At 43.9% G+C, this 17,634-nt stretch overlaps 1 protein-coding gene across 2 annotated transcripts in view; it reads right to left on the reverse strand.

The window, feature by feature from the left end:
- Nucleotides 1-17,634, reverse strand: part of LOC144683255 (copine-8-like) — a 742,817-nt gene that overhangs the window by 188,160 nt on the left and 537,023 nt on the right. The window contains exon 13 of one of the 2 annotated variants that reach the window (XM_078546211.1): nt 3,633-3,689. The exons of the other annotated variant lie outside the window; for it this stretch is intronic. Coding sequence (XP_078402337.1) covers nt 3,633-3,689 — 57 coding nt within the window. The remainder of the gene's footprint in view (nt 1-3,632; nt 3,690-17,634) is intronic. 2 annotated transcript variants of the gene reach the window in all.

The following is a 17,634-nucleotide window of genomic DNA, read 5'->3' on the forward strand; positions in this document are numbered from 1 at the left end:
CATTAAGGAACAGAAATCTAGTGTAGGTCAACAGGATGGGGAGGTGATAGGTAAACAGGACTTAATCTAGGACAGGATTCAAGCAGCTGCATTTTGGGCAAGTTAGAATTTATGAAGGCTAGACAATGGAAAGTCACCAAGGAGATCATTGGAGTAATCCAGGTAGAAAGTGACAAAGGTGCTGTGATACTATTGAAGGTGATGGAATCTCAGTGTTGGAAAGATGTGGCTTTGAAACTTAGCTCAGATTTGAACATGACTCCAAGGTCATGTGTGGTTTTGCTCAGCCTGATGGAATTGCCAAAGAAGAGGAATGGGATCAGTGGCAGTGGACCAGAGTTTATAGCGAATGAATAATGTTGTTTTCAATCTTCTAAATGTTTAGGTGAAGGGTACTGCGATCTATCTAAGGCTTGACATTGGATAGGCAGTGCAACAGGATAATGTTTTATAAAGGCAGCATATTAACAAGGGAGAGAAAAGAGCCCAGGATACACCTTTAGTGAATCCAGATTTCTTGATGTGGAGGGAATAAAATTTAGCCAATGCTGGAGGGTATTGGCTTTATCCCAAAGGGTAGGAGTGGAACCATGACAAGCATGGATTGTGAGGTAGAAGTAAGTGGAGGATAGAATAGTCAACCATACCAAGCACTGTTGAGAAGCCAAGGACTTTAGCTAGATCTGTGAGATGGGTGGAAGCCATTGGTGGAGAGATTCAAACAGGGAGTTTGAGGAGAAATTGTCACAGAGCTGAAAAGCAACAGCTAATCTCCTGGGCTAAGTTTTGAATAACTAAGTGGGGGGAGGGCATGGTTGGAGAGTAGTTTTCAGGTATTTTCCTCCTCAAATTGTTCTGGGCTCTTATCTTTTTGTTGCCACTCCCAGCAGATCAAATTGCTTTTGAGTTGGGTAGGGAGTGTATATACTTTGATGGATAAGGCATTCCGGTTGTGTGGGGCAGGTTGTATGAACCAGAGGGTTTTTACCTGTCCATCATGGTTCATTAATTCATAATACGACAGGACATGAAAGGAAAGAGAGGACAGAGATGGGGGTGATAATTTTAAAGAGCAGAGTGGTAATAACAGCAAAAATGTAAACCATTTGAAATATATATCATACGTTTTAAGGCATTGCATATGATGACAAGGAAGTTACACTATAAAAGCAAGAAAGAAAGGTTTGCATTTTTCACAACCACCGGATGTCCCAAGCAATTTACAGCCAATGAAATTCTTTTGAAGCGCAGCCACTGTTGTAATAGATGAAATGTGGCAGCTAATTTGCACACAGCAAACTCCCACAAACAGCAATGTGATAATGATCAGATAATTTGTTTTTCTGATGCTGAATGAGGGATAAATATTGACCGGGACACCGGGGATAACTCCCTTGCTGTTCTTCAAAGTAGTGCTATGAGATCTTTTACGTCCACCTGAGGGGGCAGATGGGGCCTCAGCTTAACAGGTGATCTGAAATACAACACCTCTGATAGTTCAGTACTCCCTGTGTGCTATACTGTACTGGAGTACCAGCCTAGAAGTTTTGTGTTCAAGTCCTGAAGTGGGACTTTAAAGAACATACATCCCAATGGTCTCCTGAAAGAAATGAAATCACTTTTTCTTAGAGACAATTTTTGGAAGGTAAATAGTGCTTTTGTGCTTTATGCACTACAGATGGATATTTATGCATTCCCCTAATATGCTAGTTATATAAACAAATTTACATGGGGCAACAGCTTTATGCCTAGAATATCAATTGGGAGAAATCCCCTCTGTTTAGGGTACGTATTTTAAGGGTGAGGGTCAGAAATTACAGAATTTAAAAGACCAAACTAATTGGCCAGATATCTACACAACAGCAGTCAGGGTTACTAAAATAAAACCCCGCTTAAAACAGAAGCAAAATGCTGCAGATGCTAGAAATCTGAAATAAAGCGCTCAAAATACTCAGCATAGGTCTAGCAGCATGCGTGGAGAGAGAAACAGAGTTAACATTTCGAGTCAAATATGATTCTTCTTCAGAACTTAAGAGTCATATTTGATGTCTCTTCATAGATGCTGTCAGACCTGCTGAGTATTCCAGTATTTTCAGATTTTATATTTGCTTAAAGTGGCCTTGCTAAGTTCATGACTTCTATTCAGAGCCTCCATCCAAACTTGAATAGCGGCAGTCCTTCAGAATTGCTAATATTTCAGTTATCTCTGAGGTAAATATAAATAAAAGAAATATAACTAACCATTTAAAAGGCATTTAAAAATATTTGACAAAACATAATTGGCTTATTTTTTATTGGTAATTTATGCTAATTGCTCATTGTTGACTAGTTGTTTTCAAATTTGATGTACCAGGCCATTAACATAGCATGATTTCATCAGCAACACATGCCCGCACCCTTGTAGGGCCGTCCAGCATCCACTGTGATGGGGTGGATGGGTGGCGGGGGGAGGGAAGGTGGGTAGTGGTGTTAAAGTGAAGGACATTGCCTGGTTAAACTCACTAATCCCTGTATTTTCTAGTTGCTGCTGAACTCAAGGTCGATTGAAAAGGACAGTAAAGCAATTCCACTTGCATTTGAAATACCCTTCAGCTTGTTGCTGGGCACTTTCAGTCCCTCGGGTCTGAGGGAAGGATCCTGTCACAAGCACATCACCAGCTTTCTTGGGTCGTCCCTGTGTCCATGTGCTCGTAGGCTGCATTACTAGGAAGCTGTAGTAGGGTAGTGGAAACAGCCCCTCCTCCCTCATTTACCTATTTCTTGCAGCACTATAAAAAGTGAAGACAGATGGGACTCCACCTCTTTATTCTGACTTTTGCACTCAAGGAATGAGCATTAAACTGGTAAAATAGCCCAAAAAGCAACTCCATTATGTCTTAATTCTGCTCATAAGAATTAAGGGGAGACAGAGACGTAGTAGTAATGTCACTGGACTAGTAATCCAGAGACCCAGGCTAATGCCCAGGGGACATGGGTGGAAATTAAGTTCAGTTAATAAAAAATCTGGAATTGAAAGCTAGTCTCAGTAATGGTGACCATGAAACTATCATTAATTGTCATGAAATCCCATCTGGTTCACTAATGTCCTTTAGGGAAGGAAATCTGCCACCCTTAACCAGTCTGGTTTATACATGACATCAGACTCACAGCAATGTGGCTGACACTTAACTGCCCCCTGAAATGGCCTAGCAGGCCACTCAGTTCAAGGGCAATTAGGGATGGGCAACAAATCATGGCCTTGCCAGCGGCACCCACATCCCATGAAAGAATAAGAAAAATTACAAATTTAGAAATTTTCTAAAATGATTTCTGTTAATTAAATTGCACCAGTATTCAAACATGAAGAAACCCACAACCTACGCTTGGTTACAATGATGCCTGCAATGTTTTGGATGTGGCTTTGAATATTCAAGCAAACAGTCATTCAGAGAAGTACTATTTCTAACGTAGGAATTGATCAAATGGAAAAGGAGCTAGGAAAAGGGCAAGGTTTAAGGTTCATGCCATTAAGTATGTAATTGTTCACTCACTGCATTTGAGCTTCAGTGTCTCAGTATCTTTGACAGTTTGATTTATGTTGATGGATAAACACGAAATGTATTCCTCAAAGTGTTTAAGGAAATGGAATTCACCTTGAAATGATTGAGTGACCCAGTCTTGCTTTTGAAATGTCCCATTGGAGTCGCTGCCTGTGTTATCAAAACAACCTTATTAATGTGCAGAAATCAACAGTTGACTATTGGTTTTAGAAATGGAGCATATTCAGTTCTCAGCTTTTACCTGGGTACATTCAACTCTTAAAATAACATTGTAGGATACAATTCAAAACACTTGGAACCTTGTTGGTGCATTATTTTGCTGTGTTGCCAAGTTGCCACCTATTCCTTTTGCATTTCCCTGTACAAGTTTTTTTCTGATCTTGGCTGTATTTATTTCAGCACAGCCAAAAAGCTTTCACTCGAAGGGGAAAAATGGAAACTGGTGGTCGTGTCTTCTAGCTGCGGCCCAACAATTTATGTTTACAGGTCCGGCCTTACCTATTGATTAAGAAATGGTATGTGAAGCTGGAAAACATAAAGAGCATCGTGGACGCGCTGAGGAAGAAAAACACATCAATTATGAGGAGAGGGGGAAGAAAACACCTTGGAAACTTAAACAAATGGAGTGTCACAGATTACAACCAGCTAACGATTAAATAAACATAGCAAAGCAAAATGACGCATCGACAAACAAGATGGTGTTTATATTGAGGCATGCCTAGCTGCATATTGCAATACCATGATATAGATTCTCTACTGCATGTACCATGCATCCCAGCCCTCCTGCACTGTTACTTTTGATGTCTCTAGAGTAAGATCCCCAATTGGGCCTTGACCTTGCCTGAATTTTATACAATGAGCATCGTTTACATACTGTGAGTAACTTTCAGGTCCAGACTGGGCTTGATGTTGTGTGTTTGCTTCAGTGCAGTGGGAAATCGTGTGTAATTAGCCGGGGGCTGCTTAGAAGCAGTGATGACTAACTTATAAGGATAACACATCTGGATAAAGATGCTGTTAACAGTCACAATTGTTACCTTTTAACCTCTGCAAATGTAACAGATGTATTTTGCAAAGCTCAATAGCTTGCACAATTTGGAGACGAAAAATGATGCTTAAGGCCAGGTAGTGAGGAACTTGAGCAGCCAGCCCCTTCCTTGATAGCTACTGGAGTTGGTGGAAAATGAAATGGTACTGAGGAGTTTGCCCTGCTTTCTACTCTAGGGCTGTAATTTTTTTAAGATGTTTTGATCATTTTTCCAACAAAAGGATTTGAAAAGGTGTGTTACGTTTTTAGGGTTTTTCTCAAGGTTTATTCTCACAAGTTTAAAAAGGTGCTCCCAAAAGAGATAGCTATCATGCTAATGAAAGTTGCTGTTCCAAAATACTAGACAATAAGCAATTCATTACCTTACGTGAATAATGGACAAAAAACACATTCATAGGGGGTGAAATTGGTCTGGGGCAGTGACATAAAACAAGTGATAATGAATCAGCATTGTTCAATGGGAAAGACAATTAGACAGGGAATAAAACAGGCTGTTGTTTTCCGTCACCCATTTTGTACTAATGTCCAAGAATAACTTTATCCTATTGTATTGAAAAATTCTCCAATGTTTATCCATGAAAAAAGAGATCCTAGAAAGATAGGTTCACAAAAAGGCAAGGGACTGCTGAAAGAACAGATTCTACCATGGGCTGTATTTCAAAATACAAATGAGTTATCAGCAAGATTTTTTCATCTCTGCTTGGGTACAATGAATAAAGTATCAGAAAATCAGGTGAACTGAAGCACATGCCTGCAAAAGATGCAACCTGATTCTCTGATGTGTGAGGTGCCAAGATAATCCAATATGCCTGAGTGCAGATCCAGCTAAATCTGCTCTATTCTGTTTAATTTAAATAAGATGACATACTGATATGGGGAAGTGTAGGTGTTTGCTATTTTATTTTATGTGAAGGTAAGTTATATAGATTTAAATAAATGTAACTGATCATAATAATGGCTCTATATCTTGAGTGGCTGTGAAAAATACATATGTGAAAGACATGGATATTCAGTTCAGACCCCCAGGCAGGTGCTACGTTTACATCCTTGGATTGTACTATTACATAAGTAGTCAAGAGTATGAATCAACTCCCAAAGTAAAAAAGGTACTCATATGACTTAAGGAAGTAACTAAAATTACTGAACTCAGGAAAGCATCAATAGCACAGCCAAATTCACAAAAAAAAAACAGCTTTGCAGCATGTTTGGAAGAAGACATAGGAAGATGACTTGAAGATACAGCTACCTGTCCTATGTCCCATTAGCTGTAGATATCCTTGCAGTAGATGGCACAGCTCTGCATCTGGTTGTCTGCTAACCTGCCACTTGCATAGCCAGTACCATTGCCAGTTTGGTGCATCCCTTCAAGTAACTGTGGGTGGAAAGGCACTGACAGCTGGACATGTGAAGCCTGAGACCCCTCCATTACACCCCCTCTTCTTTATCCAAAAAACATGAGGGTCCCCAATGGAAACTCACTGTTCAAATATCATGGATATACCAAAAAAAAATTGGCAATGCCAGAAAATAAACCCTCCTGATCGACTAAGTGGAAACAGGCAATAAAACAAGGAATAAAGTTTCAGATTAACATTGAAACTCACTATAAATCACACTATATACTCTTTCATGGCACTTCCACAAACAGCACACCTGAGTAGTCCTAAATGGGTGCGTCCCTGGCTGAATATTGTACCAGCATAAATACTAGAAAATTGCATGAATAAAATACATCTTTGGAGTCTAATTTCAATATAACTAACTCCAAGTTTACCCTTGTGAAGATGGATGTTATTATTTTAATATTTTTGGGAATATGATGGTATTCTGTAAAGAAGGTTGTATGCGTGTCCATGATTAATTAAACTGGGGGAAGGTTCATTGAGACAGCTTGTCTATGGGAACTGAGAGATGAAAGGTAAAGGAGCCAGATGCATGCATTTGTAATGAGAGGCTACGGTGAAGTTGGAATTACAAGTAAATAAGTTGGGTTTTAAATTTTACATTAGGTGATAGGTAAGGGCTTGACTTTTCAGCTGCTAAATTTCAAAGGGGGTTTAAGGGAGTTTTACAATTTAAAAAGATTTCATGAGTAAACAAGGGAAGGTTAATAAATGTTATTTGACCTGAAAGTGGAGGCAATAGGAAGATATTAAATATTTTTATATGTTGGAACAGTTGAGTTCAAAGAGGTGCTTAGGACAATGGAGTCTAGGATGAAAGGGGAAAAAAAAGATATTTAAGGAAAGGTGTTTAGTTGAGTTAAGGTGGCTGTGTGGGGAAGCTGTTCTGAGACCAGCTTTATGCTGAGAAAAGTTGTGAATTTGAAGGAGCCATCTAGTTTCAAGCTAGAAAAGTCTTTGTTTTAAGAAAGCAGTTTGTTTCTGAACTTCCTTCAGATTTCCACAGCAGAGTTGAAGAGAGTGAGAAGTTCTATGGTATACTTTACTAAAGTAGCAGCAGTTTTTGCTTGTTACTTGATTTTTATAGTTAAAAATCTTTAAGGGAGTTGTTGCCAAGTAGTTTACCTGTGTGTTCTGACCAAGTGGGGAATGTTTCATAAGACTGTTTCAACTGTGTAACTTTACATTTGCGTAAGCTTTCTTCTTCTTGTTAATAAATCTTATAATTTTAAAATCCAAAAGTGTTACTGGGATTCTATATTTCAGGGATCAGTAGTTTACTCCTTGTTCTCAAAATACAAAAAAAAAAGTTATGATCAGTAAGACAAGTTTCCCTCTGGGACTTGGCTTGCTCAGCAAATAACATCAGCTGTGATCATAACACCCTATTGTGTATCTCACATTCTGCTTGCAGTGGCTCTCAACATTTATATTCTGAATTGCCAAGATAGTTTTGAATAGTCTAAACTGAGGTAAGTCAAAACTAATAAAAGTGAACAGACAGAGGGATTGAATGAACCTTTTTGCCATCAGCAACAAGAGGATATGTTACAATCTACGCTAAAGTTTCAACCTGAATTCAAGTCATTCAACATGATACACTTTGATATAAACTAATAATTATGGCTTACTATAATGTAGAAACCGTGTAAAACTACTCTCTATACCTTGTCTGCTGCAATTATATATTTGGTGTTATCTCCCAAAGAGATTTGAAGAGATTATTCACGAATGAAAAGGTGGCAAATAGGGAATCATCCAGTTTTATACACTGACAGTAACATCAAATCCTTGGCAACATTTAAGGAGCAAATTATACATACACAATGATTTGGAATAAATAGTATAAATAGACCACATTTATAAACATTCTATAATCAATGACCCTGATTGATAGGACATACTGTGGCTGATAATCATCAACGTTATTACTACTAGTCAGACTGTATCTTGAAGAAATATCACTTGACATAATCTGCTTCAATTCCTTCCTCCTCCTGTAATGATGACCTAGAACTGTCACACACTATAATGTGCAAAATCTAGCTTTATCTCCCATATTTTGGATGAGAATCTAACATCAAGAAGGATCAAAGAAAATCAGATTACATCACATCACAATCAAACTTTTAATGAGATTTAAAAGAAATGCTCATCCATAGCCAAATTAAATTTCTGTTTCTCTTTTCCTCTGTGGTGTATATTTTAAATTGCTGATCAATGTTAATGCACCAGATAATTTGAACAAAATCCATTCTTGGTGTCAGATATTTTGGTGTGAGATATTTTGGTGTCAGCCTTGACTCCGTGGTAGCATTCCCACTCCTGAGTCAACAGGCTGTGGGTTCAACTTCCACTCCAGAGATTTGTGCACAGAAATTAAGCCAACACTGCAGTGCAGCACTGAGTTGGATGCTTCACTTTTGCTGTGCTGTCTTTCAGATAATATCTTAAACTGAGGCCTCATCTGTTCTCCCAGGTGAATGTAAAAGATCCCATGGCATTACATGAAGAAAAGCATGGGTGGCCTCTCCACTGTCCTCATCAATATTCCTCAAAAAAACACAACGCAGATTGTCTAGTCATTATCACTTTGCTGTTTGTGGGACCTTGCTATGCACGAATTAACTGGTGACCTGAGCAGAGGAGCCTTTGTGGCTTTAACTCCAGGGGAAGTGAAGAACAATAACTTGTATAGAACCTTTCATGTAATAAGACATCCCAAGTCACTTCACAGGGGCATTATAAAGTAGAATTGATGACAAACCACATAAGATGCGTAGGTTTTAAGGAGCATCTTAAACGAGGTATTTACAGAGGTGGAAAGGTTTAGGGACGGAATTCCAGCACTTAGGGCCTAGGCAGCTGAAGGCATGGCCATCAATAGCGGAGCAATTAAAATCAGGAATCCTCAATAGGCCAGAATTAGATGAGTGCATATATCTTGGAAGGTTGTGTGGCTGGAGGAGATTCCAGAGATAGGGACCAGACTTGGGGGGGGAGGGGTGGATTTGAAATGGCTCACAAATTTTCCTTCTAGTTTATGTAGGGTGCCATTTTCCAAAAGGAATATTTGCATTTATATAGTGCCTTTCACCTTTCACGCCCTCTGGATGTTCCACAGTGCTTTGCAGCAAGTAAAATACTTCTGAAGTGTAGTCACTGGTGTAATGGAAGAAACAGGGCAAAATTGCATGCAGCTAGGTCCCAGAAACAGCAATTAAACTTGCAGGTTGTAATGGAAGGCAGAGCAATCAATATAGCCGTTGGCAGAACATACATTGACGTGGTTTATTAACAAGAAGCTTGTCGGCATTAGATGAATAATTTTTAAATGTATAGTAGGATATCTGTGAACAGGTGAGAGGATTGTTTGAATATGTGATGTGATATAGTGTTGTGCTATGGTTCATAAACATTAATTTGAAATGCTGTCAGCCAGTGATGTGAATTTTAGGACTGAATTCATATAGGTGCTCCCCTTTTTGTCTCTCCTCTGGAGGGAACAACGTTTAAAAGGTTAGAGCTAGGGAAGTATGTAGCCAACGTGACTGGGTTTTCACCTTTGTTGCAATGTATACTTTATAAATGTAACCTGTAATGACAAGTGTAGTGAAGCCTCATGCACTTTATTGGAAGAAAATGATCTGTATTGCATTTTATATAATGTCAAATTTGTATATTCGGACTATTACTTTTAACATTTTTATGAAAAAAGTATATTTTTTATAAAACAAATGCTCCCCCAGGATGACTGGCACAATCCAAGGTCCAGAACTACATGCTGTGGGATGCAGTAAAGATTTACAAATTTTATGAATAAAGTATAATTTTGGGGAAAAGAAGTGTCTCTCAATGCCTTAGGTTGTTTGTGGGATCAGCACACGAGGAGTTAAAACAGTTTCAGTTCTGTTCAACAGGTAACAAGGAAGGGTGAAGCAGGCCTAATGAAAGTAAAGTCATTCAGCCATGTCTTAAGGGTCTGGAACATGTTGCTTGGTCACGATTTATAGTAACAAAATCATTAAAGTGCTTAGGTGGACCATGTTAATGGAATTATTGTGGAAGATTGGTGAACATGATTGTATATTCTTGGCTCCATGTTATCGGAAGTCTAGTTAAATTTGCTTGGTATTTTAGAACTTGAGTAATGCTGAAAAAAGAGACATGTCAAAGCCTTTCATCTTGCACTCTTCAGGATGCTTTGCAAGAATGTCAATCTAAGAGGAAAACAATAATTTATACTGTATGAGAAGGCAGTGCTGATTGGTTGGCAAGTGGTCCCTGGTTGGTAGAGGCATTGCCATGGAGAATTCACCAATAGAAGTCTACTTTGTGTTTTTTTAATGTATTATATTTAAGTGTTAGTATATGTAGAATATAGAGATCAAAGTTGGTACTTGTATACATGTTTTGAGCAAACCGCTGTTTGCTGCCGTCAGACTGGAATAGTAAAACTTGATACCGAGTTCTTATAGTGAATTGTCAAAGAAGAATTACATAATCAAATGAAATCACATTGTATGATTTGTCCGAGCACTCACGTAGGATTGTGTAACTGAGCTCATTGATTAAAAAGATTTTATTCTGTGGTTGTTACAACTGATGCCTGTGTTTATACTAAAATAAAACAGGGAAACACAGCCAGGTATACTGCTGTTTCTGGTGAGTCCTATGAGGTAAGCACCAAAGTTTCAATGAGAGACTGGTGCTTGTCAAGCACCCTTCTGCCACCAGAGGCTGCAAAACGAAGGGTCGGTGGCTTGGCTGGAGGCAGAGATTTGGGGACCCCGAAGTCGCTTCCTGACTGTGCCTTCAGTGGCTCCTTGTCAAAGGGTTCCTATGAAAAATGTCAAAAAAGCTTTGGACAATCCTTCTCTTTGATCCAAGCCATGACGCAAGTGGGAGCTTCACATCAGACTGAGTTCAAAGGAAAACCCTGAGCAAGGGAAGCCTTTCCACTGCATTCCAGTTGGAGTAATAGTGAGAGATTGCCAGAAGAACTGAGAACCTTCTGTCCCTCTCTATATGTAAAGCTTATTTTTTATGTTATTGGAGGGTATTATCACATGCTGCAAAATATGGCAATACCAAAGCTCAATCAGCTAGTAGTTAAGCAAAGTTACTGCTGCATTGCTATCTATCCCAATTTTCAGTTGCACCTCTGTTCTGGCAGCTAGATCCAACATTGAAAACAGGCAGGAGGCTTGCACAAGAATGGAAATTGTAGTTAAGACCACCATCATTTTTGTCTTGGCCTGAATGACCACCTCAAGTTCCTCCTCCAGCCATAAGCGGTACAAACATGGCGACTATTTCCAGCAACAATTAAAGGGATCTCAACTGCAGTCAAGGAAGGCTAGAAGGAGCTTTTGGATGATATAAAAATTGACCGTGTGGTTGATAGTGAGGACAAAACCTGTAGACTGCAGGAGTATATCAATGGACTGGACACGCAGGCAGATGAGTGGAATTCAATCCGGAGAAGTGTGAGCTCATGCATTTGGGGCGGGCAAACAAGGCATGGAAATGCACAATAAATGGTAGAATTCTGAAAACTATAGAGAAATAGAGGGACCTTGGTGTGTATATCTACAGATTCCTGAAGGCAGCAGGACAGGTTGATAAGGTGGTCAGCAAGGCATACTGGATAATTTCCTTCATGGCAGAGGCCTAGGGCAGAATTTCCCCGGATCTGCACTAAGTGCGGTAGTGGGTGGGTAGAACGGCGTTCTACCAGCCAGCCGAGATGGCGGGTTTTCACACCGTATCATCCCAAACCCACCACATTATTTATGCACTCCCGGAAACATGCAGTTTCCATGGCGGGCGGGCTCTCATTCGCCCGCCAGCCATCATCCCACTGCTGCCTCATAGCAGGCGCCTTATTTAAAGTCCAGCCGCAAGCACACACCTCAGCGCTTCCAGACAACCACTGCTGCACGGGAGACATAGCCCTGAAACTGAAGAAGACTGCAGTCCCCAGGTTCAGCGACGCGTCCCTCGAGTGCCTTTTGGATGCCGTGGAGGCCCCCCGGGATGTCCTCTACCCCCACTCTGGCCACAGGATGGGCAGAAAAGTCACCAACCCTGCTTGGGAGGCAGTGGCAGCGATGGTCAGCACCAACGACCTCCAAAAGAGGACAGCCACCCAGTGCCGCAAGAGGATAAATGATCTCCGTTCCATCAGGGTAAGTCACTCATCTCATCACTCAACTCACACACTCACAAACCCATCACACATCCACAGGGCCCTCACTCACTGTTGGTTCAAGGGACATCACCATTCACTCTCACACACTCACTGTCATTGTCCTCATCCCATCCATAGGACCACTCACCACCCACACAGGCCAGGCATACTTATCATCTGGCCTGGTAGGCATCCTGCTTACACTTTCTGAATGTATGCAGGACAAGCTGGCACACAACAAGAGAGAGAGATCACAGACCAGTAGGGGAATGCTCGAAATCAAGGTCCTCACGGACTTTGAAAACAGAGTCATCCAGTTGGCTGGCGAGGATTTGGATCGGTCCTGTGCTGACGGTGAGGTCGGCGGTGCTGTACCAAGTGAGCAGTGCAACAGCCATCAGATAACCATGCTGTGCGTGATGTGTCCTGTTTCACAGGCCACTGACATGCACTAATTATCTCTCCTTGCTTCCGCAGGCACATCTGGGAAACAGCCGATGGAGTCCATGACCCAGGGCCTCCAATTGAGCCCTGAAGAAACCTCTGAAGAGGAATCTGGAGGCACCCTCCCTGAAGTCCCGACACAGCGCTCACCCACACCCTCTACTAGTGCAGAGACACACACCTAAGTGGGACCTAGCTTTAGAATAGCCTTGGGATCACAATCTGGTGAGCACATTGCACTGTCTGATCCATTGCAGGCAGCGGCAGGGAGTTCCCAGGTGTCCGGCACTCGAAGGACTGCTGGAGGCCAGAAATCTGCTGAGTCTGAGTCAGATGATGAGCCTCTAGACTCAGTCATGTCACAATTGCTGGAGCTGCAAAGGCAAATTCAGGAACATCAGGGAGGGATGTCTGCTGCCCTCCTCAGATTGCAAGGCACGATTGAGCAGTCCGTCTGCCTTCACCCTGGGGTGATAAAGCCGGCATGTCAATGCACCGAGGTCAACACTGGTAGGATAGCGACTGCCATGGAGGCCTTGGCCCAGGACTTCACTCCTGCACTGCTGAGCGGGCTCAAATCTATCGCTGATGCCATAGTTGGACTCCAACAGTGCGTACTTGAGAGGGGTGCCGGGCAGCTCGATCTCACTCCCGCTACCTCTGCTCCTCAAGAAGTCAGCCTGGGGCCCCCGGGCACCCATAGGGAGGAGGATCAGCAGGTGCACACTCCGGGCCTATCCATCCAGGTGACTCTGAGAGTGTCCGGCCCATCTGACTCCCCACTTCCTGAGACCTCAGCAGCTCTAGCTCCACAGGACGAGGAGGGTGCCACTGTCACACAGCAAGACCCCGAAAGCAGTCCGCGGCCCTCCAGGTCTTGGCCCTCCAGAGGACGCCCACCAAAGTCATCACAGACATGGCGTCACAGTCAGCAGGCTGCTTCCACCTCTGCTGTGAATGTCTGGGGAGCACCAAGACTTGGCAGCGGGGTTAGAAAAGTTAAGGAAAATTAATTGCACAGCCTGGGCATAGATGTTAATCACTTGTCCATACTGTTCACTATTGTCAATAAACTCCCAAGAGTGTCTCCCGGCCTATGGCTCCTTGTTCTGATGAGCAGTGTTCTTGTCACTCAGATGTGAAACCTTTCTGCTCAAGATAAAAGACAGGTGTCTCAGTCCAGGGCCTCCTCCATGTGCTCTGTGTGGCCTTCAGACCAAAATGATGGTCCAGCCTCACACTCCCTGGAAACGTTACTGATGCCTGCACCTCAATGCCAGAATGTAGTGGGCAGGCACCACATAGTTCTTTCATTCTCTCTGTGTGCTCTCAGAACTTTTTAGGTGTGGCTGGCCCCCCAACTCTTCAATGGGCAGAATTTTCTGCCTGTCAGGCAGGCCTGACCCAATCTCCGGCGGGCAGGGAGCCGATCCCCACCGGGGAAGTGGGCTCTGCTGCCATTTTACATGGGCGGGCCAATTAAGGCCTACCCAGCGTGACGCCCGGCGGGAAGCGCTCTGTGCTTCCTGTGCGGGCGGGGGACGGAATTGTGCACGAAAGAGCGCACATCTCCCTGTGGCTAAGTGCTGCCTCAGGGAGATCGCTGACACTTTGAGCAATATTAAAAATAGAAAAAAAATTCCCTAACATGTCCCCCTCATGTGACAATGTCACATGAGATGGGGCATGTTCATAATTTACATAATAAGTTTATTAAACTTTTTAAAACCTTACATGAAACCTCATCCCGCTGCTGAATGAGGTTTTATGTTTTCTCTATTTGCCGCCGGGGCTCCTGGCCGACCCGCCAACCTTAAGGTTGGATGGGCAGGTCCTTTAATTGTATAATTGATCCTGTCAATGGCCTCAATTGGCCATTGACAGGTCGGTGGGTCCACACCTGATTTTGCTGCGCCCCTGCCTTCCTGAAAATTTAAATGGGGCGGGGTGACTTCAGGGGTTCCACCTGACATCATCCCGCATCATTTTACGCGTTGGCAAGCAGGCCCCGCCCCCTGCTCACCAATGGCAAAATTCTGCCCAATATCTGTGACCAGTGATGCTCTGCTCCTGAAGGGCTCAGGTGCTGAAGGTAGACAAAGGATCAGATGCTTCTAAAGTTTCATGGCTGTGTCTCTATGATATGACCCTGATCACAGAGCACAAGCGATCTACCCTCGGCCAGACAGGGGTCAGATATTCTCAGAGACAATGTGAAGATCTATGGAGTATCCTCACTACATGCCATCATCATCTTCCTGCAATCCAGTGACTATTAGGGCCTCCACTGCGTCTCCATACAGGAGCATTCTCACAGTGGGTATTCATGCTGCCATAAGCCAGACTGGAGTCAAACATTCATAGATGCAATGTGAGGATCTATGGGATGACCTCACTGCCTGTCATCATCATCCTTCACAAATCTAGCAGCTATGAGGACCTCCCGAGCATGCCTGCCTTGTTTGACCTCATCCCCATCATTGTCGCCTCTGAGGACCTCCTCACCCTCATCCCCATTGGCATTTTCCTCATCAGAGGAGACCTCCAGCTCCTCCATCTCCTCCTCAGCCAGATTGTTTCCCCGTTGCATTGCCAAGTTGTAAAGGGTGCAGCAGACGATGACAATGGGTGACACCCTCTGCGGACTATATTACAGGGCTCCACTAGACCAGTCCAGGCACCTTCAAAATCCCAATGTTTTGCCCCACCAAGTTGCGAGCTGCTGCAGGAGCCTCATTATAGCGTCGCTCTGCTGCAGCCTGAGGCCGCCACACGGGTGTCATCAGCCACAGCCTCCACGGGTAGCTCTTGTCCCTGAGTAGCCATCCCTGCAGCTTTTGTGGACTCTGGAAGACTTCAGGGATCTGTGACCAACTCAGAATGTAGGCGTCGTGCACACTCCCTGGAAACCGTGCACAGACCTGCAGGATGTGTTTCTGGTGGTCGCACACCAGCTGCACATTCAGCGAATAGAAGCCCTCACAGTTGATGTAGCCCACTGTGTATTGTGATGGAGATCTGAGCGCCATGAGCGCAGTCGATTGCACCCTGCACCTGTGGGAAACCCGAGATCTGGGCAAATGCAATCGCTCTTGCATCCTGGCTGCCTTGGTCCTGGGTGAAATGCACAAAGTTGTGTGCCCTCACAAAGATGGTATCTACGACCTCATGGATGCATTTGTGAGTGGAGGCTCGTGAGATCCCACAGAGGTCACCTGTGGAGATCTGAAAGGAGCCACTGGCATAAAATTTGAGTGCCGCGGTCACTTTCACAGCCACTGGCAGTGGGTGCCCTCCATGTCCCCTTGGCGCCAAGTCCTGCAGTAGCTGGCAGATATGACCGACCAGTTCCCTGGGCATGTGCAGTCTTTGGCTACACTTGTTCTTGGTCATCTGCATGAATGAAAGGCAGCGTCTATAGGCCTTGGGTGTCACTAGGCACCGGCCTGCTACTGCTCGCTGTGGCTCTTGGGCAGCCTATGTGGGAGCCCTAGCCGCCTCTTCTTCCTGAGGTTTCTGCTCCTGCCTCTGCACAGCTAGGAGCCTCAGTCGCTCTCTCCTCCATCATCTTCGCGCTCTGTACGCCAGCAGGCATACAGCTGGTTTACCAGGCTCCATGATCCTGATGTGCTCCTTCTGCAGGATGAGAGAGAGAGACACATACGTAGCATGGGTGCACTAAGAACCTGTCCTGGTTAAGTGTGACGGCCCCTTAATGCTTCCTGGAGCGTGCTGGCCACCACTTGAATGGCCAGAGTGCGCTGCATGGCTGCCGTTACCTTGAACCATGAGGGAGACTCGTCCAAACCGGGATGTTGACATTACAAGGGGCTGTGGGCGCCTCCAACAATGACTGCTCCATGGCCAGATTTAGCGAGGAGATTGTACAACGTGCGCAGTTCAACAGTTCTGCAGTCCACTAAAGTGTTAATGAATTTGCAGTCTGTGCCGGGGGGAAAGCTGTGGAGCACTTGGTGGCAATTTGATGCCTCTGTGTTGCTTGAATGGGCAGATAAGCCAGCAACCCAACCCCAATCATATCAATGTGGCTGCGCCTGAGCTGTCTCACTTGCAGAGGAATGGTCCCTTTATACAAGTTTCCAAAATGTGTGGCCACTTCCCTCACTCCCCCCAACCCAAATGCTTATGCACTATATTCAACAGCAGTGCTGCTCTTAATCCACAACCCCCACCCCTCACAAGTCACCTCAACGGCAGGGCTGTCCTTAATCCCGACCCCCCAGCGCCCTTGAACCTTGAAGACCAACTGGCAACCCTGGTGAGCGCTGCACAACGTTACTATGTACTCACCTCCTAGTTCCCCTCAAAGTGCAGACCGCCAAGTGCACACCTTTTATGTGCTGTTGTGAAACCTGTCAGCGTGCTTTCCCGCTGATGTGGACAGACGATTCAGTGGTGGGGGGACGATTCCGGTGGGCTGGTCTGATAATGATATACTGATGTATTACAATGAGCTTCCCAATGTCCGTTGGCAGGAAACGCTTTAGCGGGCTGAACAGATGATCACGAACTGGTTTCCCGCCATCGTAAAACTGATCGCACCATATTGTGTGCTCACGCTGCCGAACATGCCTAACGCCAGTGGGCACGGAAAGTTCTGCCCCTAGAGTGTGAGAGCAGGGAGGTTATGCTAGAACTGCAAAAAAAGAACACTAATTAGGCCACAACTAGAATACTGTGTATAGTTCTGGTCTCCACTTTTGAGGAAGGGTGTGATCACACTGGAGAGAGTGCAGAAGAGATTCATGAGCATGTTGCTAGGAATGGAGAAGTTTAGCTGTGAGGAAAGATTGGATAAGATGGAGTTCTTTCTTTGCAACATTGGAGACTGGGATTTAAATGGGGTATATAAAGTTATCAGGAACCTAGATAGAGTGGATAGGAAGGATTTAATTCCGTTAGCAGAGATGTCAATAACCAGAGACATCAACTTAAAACAATTGGTGGCTGGATTAGAGGGGATGTTTCCCTCTGGGGGAGGGGGTG

The sequence above is a fragment of the Cetorhinus maximus genome, chromosome 8 (assembly GCF_964194155.1).
Source record: "Cetorhinus maximus chromosome 8, sCetMax3.hap1.1, whole genome shotgun sequence".
NCBI classification, from domain to species: Eukaryota; Metazoa; Chordata; class Chondrichthyes; order Lamniformes; family Cetorhinidae; genus Cetorhinus; species Cetorhinus maximus.